At 49.5% G+C, this 11,057-nt stretch overlaps 1 protein-coding gene across 1 annotated transcript; it reads left to right on the plus strand.

Annotated features, from left to right (window-relative positions):
• The first annotated feature begins 3,180 nt into the window (after positions 1-3,180).
• On the plus strand, positions 3,181-10,569 carry LOC130198344 (uncharacterized). The gene is made up of 10 exons (XM_056421496.1): positions 3,181-3,549; positions 3,664-4,139; positions 4,352-4,425; positions 4,545-4,678; positions 4,878-5,679; positions 5,776-5,985; positions 6,103-6,353; positions 6,779-6,883; positions 7,016-7,663; positions 10,546-10,569. Exons 1-10 carry the CDS (start codon positions 3,391-3,393, stop codon positions 10,567-10,569), a joined length of 2,883 nt encoding a protein of 960 aa, XP_056277471.1. The 5' UTR covers positions 3,181-3,390.
• Positions 10,570-11,057: the final 488 nt, after the last annotated feature.

Genomic DNA, 11,057 nt, shown 5'->3' on the forward strand with positions numbered 1-11,057 from the left:
GTCCTCGCTGATCGCCTGGTGTCCTCAATGTCTGCAGGCTTCATATCGCACGGCATCTGGGTGATCGCTCAACGTTTGCGAAGATTTACACCGCTCTTTGCGGAGGAAAAATAAAGGTCTTTATAGTCTTCAGTGATATATGATAGTGGACAGTTTTACATCAGGCAATAAACTCTGCCCGGCCGGTGTTGGATCCATCGCCATAAACTCTCATCCTGGTGATATGTTTTGTCACATTCACATCCAAAATACAAACATAAAAGTTCTCAGATACCAAGAGTGATGATTGATCGCACAAGGGCCCATTGGATCATAAGTCTATAGCCATAACCACTCAGCCATCCTGGTTATTAATCTTTGACGTTAGAGGAAATATAATCTAACGTTTGCAGTCCTACTCTGTCCGTGTAAGTTGTCGGAGTCATTCGAGATTAATTTTAAACAAATGCACACAAACAATAGTAAGCATCCTCTCGCACTCAAAGTATTTCCATTAAAGAACGGAGAATTATTGTTCATGGGAGACCGAGAGGGTGAAATAATCCTAGCAGCCCTGTTTGTATCACATACAACAGACACATCCTCACGAGAGAAGCAGAATCTGCTCCAGTCATAGTTTGATTTTCATTTATTCAGTTATTATCCATAAGAATTCAGTTCTACGGTAGATCTGAAGGAACAGAACGAAACCAAAAGATGACATCTGAATAAGCAGCCAGAAACCCATCTGAGTTTCAAGGGAACAGGTTTAGATTCAACCTTCCTTAGAAGTAGTAATGGATGAAGCACATATGTCGTCGTAAAGTAAAAACTGTCAAATATACCAGGAGTGGAGATGGAATCCGTATTCATTGAATGTGTTGTTACTCTGTAATGATTCCTTCTGGTCACATGACATCTATTGCTCTGTCCATCCGGGAGAGGGTTCCTCCTCCTCTGTTGTTCTCCTGAAGGTTTCTTAACCTTTTTTCCCCGTGAAAGTTTTTTTTCTTGGGAGTTTTCCTCCTTCTTTTGTTTGTCGATAAATAGACTTCTTTTTTATTTGAAGGAGTAATATAATACCAGGAGTGGGATCGAACCCACGAGGACAACTGCCATTGGATCTATCTGCCTCAGGCATGGCCAGCAAAAATCCATTGTCAGCGCCCAATCCCTGTGCTCGCTCAACAATGGATGGGCCAATGGCGTTCGGCCTCACAATGGATTCGCCAATCACGGCGCCCGCAGGGCAAACCGGCCAAATCTCGCGGCAAGCGGCCAAATCTCGCGGCAAGTCTCGCGAAGGTTGGTACAACGTACGCAACGTACACTTCAACAATGGATGGGCCAATGGTGCGTCGGCCTCACAATGGATTCAGCCAATCGTTACGCCGCACAAGATCACCAACACGGCTACGCATGACATTGGACGTAAGCTCTTTTCTACAACGAAGACAACGTGTCAACCGTAAGTTATCCTACTTTATTATTCGTTAGCCGCCGTAAATGTTACATCTAGGTTGTTAACTTTTTTCTCCGCCCGCCGGTGTCACATCACGTTACAGGCACAGCGAGCGAATGCTCCGAGATCGCGTTACCTACATTGTAATAACGAGTGTTGGACAACGGTATAGCAGTCAGTGGTAGCTAGCGCAAGCATAACAACTCGTCCGTGACATGGCACGGTTTTATTCTCTTCTCCATTAGTAATACACTGTGTATCTACATGAAGTCATTGGTTGCCATTTGTACATTCGCATAACGAGCTAAGGCTCGCAAGATCGCGAGCGTCAACGCAAGTCGTGTAATAATAAGTGTATAATAAAATGTCCGGAAACGGCCATGGATAAATACTACTGTAATGCACCGAGTGAAAACACGCAAACGTCCAAGTATAGACAGCAGATGTACATGGTTAATTTATAAAGACTCTTATAATATATCTTCATTTTATATATAGCGTTAAAGGAAACAGAGTCATAGTTTATTACTGGTATTTAACAACTGGTACAGACTTATTATAGAAACAGTATAATTACACAGTATAATTGTGAATAATGTGTATCCATATATATATATTTATATGTATTGATATGATTACATGTGTAAATACCATGTTTCAATAACCGACAACATGTTATCAGTGTAGTTTGCTTAACTAACAGTTGCTGTGTCTGTGTTACTGTACTCATAAATATGCACTAATTCAGCAAGCTCAGCACACCATGGTTATGGCTATATTTAGATATTATCGTTGTTTCAATGTTCTCTTTAGATGAGCACAAAACCAAAGAGCCACAAGGCTATGAGCGATAAGGAGTGGATGGCAAGGCTGAGGGCGTTTGCCAGCTCTGGGGTTTGGCCTTCTGGAGGAGGCAACAGACCAGCCCCAAGGCAGAAGAAGTGGTTCGCCTTCTATCAGAAGGTAAAGTATAACACAATAATGACCGTTTACATATTAGTGTCATTAGTATACCACACACTTGATTTATTGACTTGACTTATTCGCAGATAATGTCATTAAGACCTCGTACACTGAGTGACTCACTCCAGGCTAAATATCAAATCTTACCATTTCAGATTGAGAAATGCCCCATGCAGGCCCGTGGACAGACCACGCTCTTTGGAGGGTCCATGGCCACCATGGCCTGTGATTGTGGATTCCACGGCGTTATGGTGATTTGTTTAATAATGATGTCTCTTTATTGTTCATCTTGCATTGCATGTCTGTTACAAAGCTGTTATGCTGTTGTTGTTACAATATTCTGCTGTTGTTCCACAGTCCGTGGCCTCAGCCTCAGCACCAGCATCAGCACCTGCTCCAGCACCAGCACCTGCTCCAGCACCTGCTCCAGCACCTGCTCCAGCACCTGCTCCAGCACCTGCTCCAGCACCAGCACCTGCTCCAGCACCTGCTCCAGCACCTGCTCCAGCACCTGCTCCAGCACCAGCACCTGCACCTGCTCCAGCACCTGCTCCAGCACCAGCACCTGCTCCAGCACCTGCTCCAGCACCAGCACCTGCTCCAGCACCTGCTCCAGCAGCTCTTGCTGCTACTGAAATGTCCGTGGCCTCAGTCTCAGCACCAGCAGCAGCTGCAGCACCTCGTGCTGCTTCTGAACAGTCCGTGGACTTAGCGCGGCCTTTTCTGCGACCTGTTCTAAGTGTGTCAATGGTGAATATATTTTTTGGGAATTCAAGTTTAGAATGAATTATTTTGTATGTGTTGCATCTTCAAATTCACTCTGATTCTTCTTTCAGTTTTCGAAATCACGCTTTGGTGGGTCAAAGTCGGCCTCACTAAAGCCACATTTAGTGGCTAGGAGGACCCCCAGCCCTTCTCCTCCTCCTCCTCCTTTCATATCCTCTGTGAGGACACCCAGCAGCCCTGCGCCTCCTTCATCTCCTGGTATGTCCTCTGTGAGGACACCCAGCAGCCCTGCGCCTCCTTCATCTCCTGGTATGTCCTCTGTGAGGACACCCAGCAGCCCTGCGCCTCCTTCATCCCCTGGTATGTCCTCTGTGAGGACACCCAGCCCTACTGGGAACTATGGCGTTGCTGAAGATGCTGTGAGTACAGTGCAGCTTACTGGATTGGTCTTGCTTTATTTTAAGTCATATTTTGTGTTGCCTTTATTTATGCATGGACGTAATTATCATTTGTTGTCATCGTCTTCCAAACAGGGTGAGCCTGGAGGAGTTCAGCTCGCCGCTGCTGGGGCTGCAGCTTCATTCTGGTTGCCGTCGGAGATGAGAAAGACCCTCCCTGTGCAGGACCAGAGGTGGATTGCCAACACCCTCTTTCCCTCCGGCAAACTGCGGACAGATTTGAAGCTGTGGTATGAGCCCCCTGGCCCGGCCCTCATCTACCATCAGACTCCAACACCCGACCGCTTTTTTACACACTCACTGATGGTGTGGATGCCCTACCGCCTGTGGAAGGTGAGGGTATTCTGCCCAGATTGTGGGAAGCAGCTGACGGGCTCCGGTGTCCACAAGAGGTCGAGGAAGGTCCTGGACATCGACAGGTATTACCTGATGGTGACGGAGACACTCAAGTGTAATGTGTGCTCCAAACAATACCTGTCGACGAGTCAGACTGTCCGGAACCAGCTAGACCTGCCACACCAACAGCTGTTTCGACTGATCCTGACCCAAAAGTGAGTAAAGCAGTTTTGAAACCGCCTCCCTTGAACATGTAACTAATCACTGCAACAAAGGAAAATAAATACTTTTTTGTCAAATGTATTTGTAAATTCATAAATACAGGTGCATATTAGAATAGTGTTACACTTGGTGCTATATGTTTATTCTACACTGTCCCTGTATTTAAATAGCCAAACAAATAAATAAAATGAAATGTGCATTTCAGGTATGCTTGTGACATCCGTGTCATTCGGCTGCTTCGGGACCGACTCTCGGCAACAGTCCAGCACGGCTGGCAAGGCAGCTGAAGGAGAACCATGGGGAGGAATGGCTGAACCGGTTAGCACACTATGCTGTCGAGTGTGCTGACTTTGAGTAGCTGCACAGTCTCCTTCCAGAGGTCTGACAGGATACCCCAGAGCCCATCGACATCCCCACCAGTCGCTGGCTGCTGTCTGTGTACGGCAGGGACATCCTCTGCCGCATCGACCACATTAGGGCCAGCATCACATCCACATTTGGGTCTATCTTAAAGATGGACTCAACCAAAAAGGTAAGACATAATATAACTGTATTACATTGCCATGTACATTATATGTATTCTCCTGTACACATTAACATAGTTCTCTGTGATAAAATACATTTGCAATAATTATAGATTTAGAATGTGTAATAAATCTACTTTCCCTTACCGATGTAGATAATGTGTAAAAAGAAGTGTAATCTTAAAGATCACTGCCGTCACATCACAGATCACAAAGAAGCTGGCCGGCCACGGCAGGGGGACAGCTCTCTGGGTGACCTCCATCGGCAATGAGGTCGGCCAGATAGTGAACAGTGTCCTGACGGTGCAGGAGGGGCCGGGACTGGACGTGATGGTCTCCGGAGTGATGGAGCGGTACCGCCAGGCCGCTGTCCCACCCCCACTGGTGCTTTACATCGACTGTGGCTGCTGTATAAATGAAGGGTTGAGCAAGCTGCAGACCAGGTTTGCAGCTTGGCCAGACCTCCACATACGGCTGGACATATGGCACTTTATGCGGAGGCTGGCTGTCGGCTGCACTACCGATGCTCACACCCTCTATCCCATCTTCATGAGCAGCTTGTCAGCCTGTATCTTTGAGTGGGACGCAGGGGACGTCACTCTGTTGCGGCAGGCAAAGAGAGAGCAGCTCTGGCAAGAGGGTGTGCCAGGAATTACTGATCGCCTGGTGGACACGCGTATCAGTAAGAAGGAGCTGAGCCAGTACTGCCGTAGGAGGACACGCGGTGTGGAGGCCACCATCAAACTCCTCGAGCAGCTGCTACATACTCTGGGTGGGGAAAGGGGAAGAGACCTCATGGGGGTGCCACTGCTGGACCAGGCACGCATGGAGCACATTTGGCGTGTGCAAAAGCGCCACGTGGGGTGCATCCAGGACGTTCCAGGTGTGCCGCTCTACACAAAGGTCGGAACGACCACCAAGAGTCGGGTCATCCTGACACGATACCGCTGTGCCAGAGGGTCCACATCCCTGGAGTCCTTTCACCTCCACTTGAACAGGTTCATTCCAGGTTAGTGTCTCTCGTGTTTAAAAAAAAAACTTTTAGGTTATGTTTGAAAGCATTATTCAGATTGGAAAGCATTAAAAACATTTCTTTTCATTCCAGGAACTAGTGCAAATGCGCTGAATTTCCAGTTGTATCTCCTGGAAGGCCTGAACAGGTGGAACCAGGATCGGGCGACTGCAGCGGTGACCAGCAAGCCGTCATCGTTCTTGACGTACGCCGGTGACGTGACACACTGTGTCAACACCAACACACTGAAGGTGTTTGGTCGGGCATTTGTGCCAACCTTCAGGCCACCTTCGAAATACACTGGTATGTATTGTTAAATACCTGGCTACATAATAATTTTGTCGGTTATATGTATGCTTTGACTAAAACTAGTGGTGTTTGTTTGTCTTTTTAAGCTGGGGTTTCTGCTCTTTTTCATAGGTGAGCTTATCGGGGTTGATTATTTGTTGAGTCAGACTGGCCAGCCCCTTAAAATACTCCCTGACTCAGAGGAGACAGACAATATGCTGGAGGATGTGAACGAGAGAGAGGAAGAAGAAGAAGGAGAAGACGAGGGCTTCCAGGAAGACACAGTGTCAAGTCTCCTGGATGACCCAAGCCTCACTGACTCTTCTCAGCCTGCAGCCACCTATCTGCTCTTCCAGACTCCTGCCTCCTCCTGCTTCCTCCCAGCCTGCTAACTCCTCCTCCCAGCCTCCTGCCTCCTTCTTCCAGCCTCCTTCCAGCCTGCTACCTCCTTCTTCCAGCCTCCTGCCTCCTCCCAGGCTGCTACCTCCTCCTTCCAGCCTCCTGCCTCCTCCCAGGCTGCTACCTCCTCCTTCCAGCCTCCTGCCTCCTTCCAGCCTCCTGCCTCCTCCCAGGCTGCTACCTCCTCCTTCCAGCCTCCTGCCTCCTCCCAGGCTGCTACCTCCTCCTCCCAGTCTGCTAGTTCCTCCTTCCATCCTGCTGCCATCATACCGCAGCCAGGTGTCTCCTCAGAGTCCGAGGTATATAAATACATCATTTTGTATAGATAAATAAAATCACTGTATCTGTCTTTTGTCCCATTGCTTACTTTCCTCAAATTGTGTGACTAATCCTTCTCTGATTTGTCCAGGCTGTGGATAATTCGTGCATGCCAGGGTTGGACAAGGTGGACAAGTTGGCAGAGTGTCTGGTGGAGTTGAGGAACCAGTCCTCCATGGCTCTGAGCAACCAGACGGTGAGGAACATTTATTGTCATTGACATATTTGATTCTCTCTCTGTGCCGAGTAATTCATATTCAAACTCATTGATTCAGATTTATTTTCTTCTCATGCACCGTGTTCTCTCTATCACTCTCTCTTTGCATAGGCAAGCAACATTGTTGCTCTGTGGCAGAACCTGGATGAGTATGATAAAAAAAGAATCATATTCTCTGCCAGGCACCAGAGTCGGCTGGACACGGGGAGGTTCAAGTCCTCCAAAAAAAAGCAGGACTTCACTCCAGGGGTGGAAAGTTTGAAGAGGCACAGCCTGACAACCACTGGCCCACTTGCACAGTGGCCTGACTGCTGCCGCCTGATAGAGACTATATTTATCAGGCTCTGCTCTATTCACCGTAGTCCCAAGAAGAACGGGGCTGGCACGCTGTCCAGATGGCTGCTAATCCTGGATGACTATCGTAAAGTCAGGCAGTGCATTCTTGACAACGGGATAGTCATGCAGGAGACCACCCTGCAGCTGGTGGACGTGAGCCATACAACCCTGGTGCAGTGGCACAATAAGAGGGTGAAGAAGCAGGACAATGCAGTTGTCATACAAGGGCTAAATATGCCCAGTCCAATGTCCCTGGCAGCTCACCCTCTTATTTGTGCCACTCAACCACCAGCATCAACACCCACCTTGCCGAGCCCGGCACACCTCTATACGCTGCCCAGCAGCACTGTCGGACAGGCCAGGTTAAAGAGGAAGTCGGAGCGGCAGCTCTTTCCTGCTCCATCCCTGGCCCCTCAGCTGGTGGTTCGACAGCCACCTTTCCTTCTCCCATCCAATGCCACAAGGCAGTTGTTCCCCGCTTCACCCTCGGTCCCTCAGAGGCTTGTTCCTGCTCTGGCTCCTGCTCCTGGCCCTGCTCCTCGCCCTGCTCCTCGCCCTGCCACTGCTCCTGGCCCTGCTCCTCGCCCTGCTCCTGGCCCTGCCACTGCTCCTGCCACTGCTCCTGGCCCTGCTCCTGGCCCTGCCACTGCTCCTGGCCCTGCTCCTGGCCCTGCCACTGCTCCTGCCACTGCTCCTGGCCCTGCTCCTGGCCCTGCCACTGCTCCTGGCCCTGCTCCTGGCCCTGCTCCTGCCACTGCTCCTGGCCCTGCTCCTGGCCCTGCTCCTCGCCCTGCCACTGCTCCTGGCCCTGCTCCTCGCCCTGCTCCTGGCCCTGCTCCTCGCCCTGCCACTGCTCCTGGCCCTGCCACTGCTCCTGCCACTGCTCCTGGCCCTGCCACTGCTCCTGCCGCTGCTCCTGGCCCTGCTCCTGGCCCTGCTCCTGGCCCTGCTCCTGGCCCTGCTCCTACTTCTGCTCCTGCCCGCAGAAAACTTTTAAGAAAAGTACTGCACAATACGTGCAAAAAATGCGGGCAGTTCAGGACTGCAGAGACTGGGCACAGCCAGTACAAGGGGGTCATTTACTGCCCCTCAGTAGAGACAGTTCCAAAGGAGCAGTGGTTGGAAAGCAGGAGAAAAAAATAACTTTGGACATTAATTTTGTATATAGTTGTTTAATATGTTTAGGTGTTCTATTATAATGTGGTGTTTTGTATATTTTGTCCGTATCTTATTTTAATAAATCATTGCATTTCTCATACGTTTTGCTTTCAAACTCTTGTTTTCAAGTGACTAATAACTCTCCAATACTCTGATTAGAGTAAAAGCTACAATATTGTTTTGTTAGACTGACCAGTTTTCATCACTTTTACCCAGGGCCACAGTAACTCAAATGAGAGATAATAGAATTACAATGTATATATCAATACTATCTCAGTTCTCTGTTCATGTTCAAATTATAGATAACGTCAATACCTTGAGTAAACAAGGGGCGTTTTATTTAAAACGTGTGTATTAACAGGTCATCTGCATTGGATACATCATAAGTAAAGTATGGAAATTGTATTTCATACTAACATAACAGTTAATTGCATTACACACGTCAATATCGGGCAACAAAAGCACTTTTAATATGAATATCATAAATCTCCATCCTGCTGGTGTCGGGATTTGAACCCGGCTCACTTTCTTTCCTCTCTCTCTCTCTTTCTCCTCTCTCTCTCTCTTTCCCCCTTCTCCCCCTTTTCCTTTTCAAGATTCAAGATTCAAGATGTTTTATTTGTCACATACACACACAGGGTGTGCAGTGAAGTGAAGGTGGCAATGCTCAGCAGGAATGTGCAAGGGCAACAAGTACACACTATTTACAAATAAAAAACAACAACACAATATTTACAGTAAGTGTGTGTGTGTGTGTGTGTGTGTGTGTGTGTGTGTGTGCCTAAGAGGGGCAGTTGTGTGGGTCTATGTGGGGGTCCTGGTGAGGTCGGAGTTCACAATCCTGATGGCCTGAGGAAAGAAACTCCGTCTCAGTCTCTCTGTTCTTGCAGCGTGACTACGGAGGCGCCTGCCTGACCGCAGCAGCTGAAACAGTCTGTTGTTGGGGTGGTGAGGATCCTTCATGATCCTGCCGGCTCTGGTTCTGCACCTCCTGGTGTCCAAGTCCTGCAGGGTGGGGAGTGTAGTTCCAATAGTGCGCTCAGCCGAGCAGCACTACTCTCTGCAACCTTCCTGTCCTGGCGGAGCAGTTGCCAAACCAGGCTGTGATGCTTCCTGTCAGGGCGCTCTCTACAGCTCCAGAGTAGAAGGACTGAAGGATCCTCTGGGAAACTTTAAATTTCCTCAGCTGCCTGAGGTGGTAGAGGCGCTGCCTTGCCTTTCTCACCAGAGTGTCTGTGTTTGTTGACCATGTCAGATCCTCGGTGATGTGGACTCCCAGGTATTTATACCCGCTCACCCTCTCCACAGTAGTCCACGTTAATCCCCAGTGGTGAGTCGTCCTCTGTTGTTGTACCCTCCTAAAGTCCACAATCAGCTCCTTAGTTTTGGTGACATTCATGATGAGGCTGTTGTCCTGGCACCAGAGTGACAGATCAGCAACTTCCTCCAGGTAGGCCTTCTCGTCGTTGTCGGAGATCAGGCCCACCACCACTGTGTCATCCGCAAACTTGATTGAGGGGGGGGGTCTGGGAGTGAGGAAGTACCGGATGTGTAGGGGGATTTGAAGGGCACACCAAGACAGTCAGGGGTGTTCAGGAATCCAGCTTGCCATCCAGTCTGCAGGGACTCTAGCTGGTCTGAAAACAGCCCCCCTCTGGCTGTCAGATGAGAGAGTGTAGTGTGCAGTACCTGGGAGCAGCATCATCCGTGGATCTGTTTGCCATAAGCAAACTGCGGTCCATGGAGGAAGGGAGGAAGATACAGAAGCGCAGATGTAGTCCTTTATCAGCCTCTCAAAGCATTTCACATCTCATGACCACGAGGACCACCGAGGTGAGGCCACGGGCCACGGTCGGCCAATTGCCTAGTCATTCATACATGCTGGAGATGTTGGTAGCACTCCCTTCTTGGGCACTTGGGCTGGGGACAATAGTGGATCTCTTGAAGCAGGCGGGACCGGACTCAGCCAGGAGAGGTTGAATATTGTGGTGAACACTGGGCTGGGCTAGCTAGGTTAGCACAGGTGGGTCTTTAGTACTGGCCAGTACTACTTCAGTACTTTCATGGGCCCAGAGTTATGCCATCTGGACCTGCAGCTTCCTGGTGTTCACCCTCAACAGCCCTCCTCACACTGTGCTCGGTCACAGAGAGGTGTGTTCATCCCAGCGTAGAACCCACCTCGGCTGCGCTAGCAGTGTTGTTGTTAGCCGAGCGCTAGCGCTGTTGTTGCTAGCCTCAAACCGTGCATAAAATGAGTTCAGGTCGTCCGCTAGTTGCGCCGGCACTCACCATTGCTGGTCTGCTCTGGTAGTTTGTGATAGTCCGAGCCCCTGCCATAGGCGCCTGGTGTCGCTGCTCCATCTGTGATTCCACTCTGTCTCCCTCTTGGCCTTCTTCACCGCCTCCTCAGTCCATAGACCGCTGCCTTGTACTCGTCCATGTTGCCGGATACAAGACCGGAGTTATAGGCAGCAGTATGCAGGTTTCACAGCTTCACGGATGGATCTATCAACCCACGGCTTTTGGTTAGGAAAGACCCTAACTTTTACCGTGGGGACGATGGTGTCCGTTAGCGTTGCTATGAGGCTCATTGCTACTTCCGCAAACTCGCTGACGTCACTGGAACTGGACTGGATCATGTCCCAGTCGACAACCATGC

This window comes from Pseudoliparis swirei, chromosome 8, assembly GCF_029220125.1.
Source record: "Pseudoliparis swirei isolate HS2019 ecotype Mariana Trench chromosome 8, NWPU_hadal_v1, whole genome shotgun sequence".
NCBI lineage: Eukaryota > Metazoa > Chordata > Actinopteri > Perciformes > Liparidae > Pseudoliparis > Pseudoliparis swirei.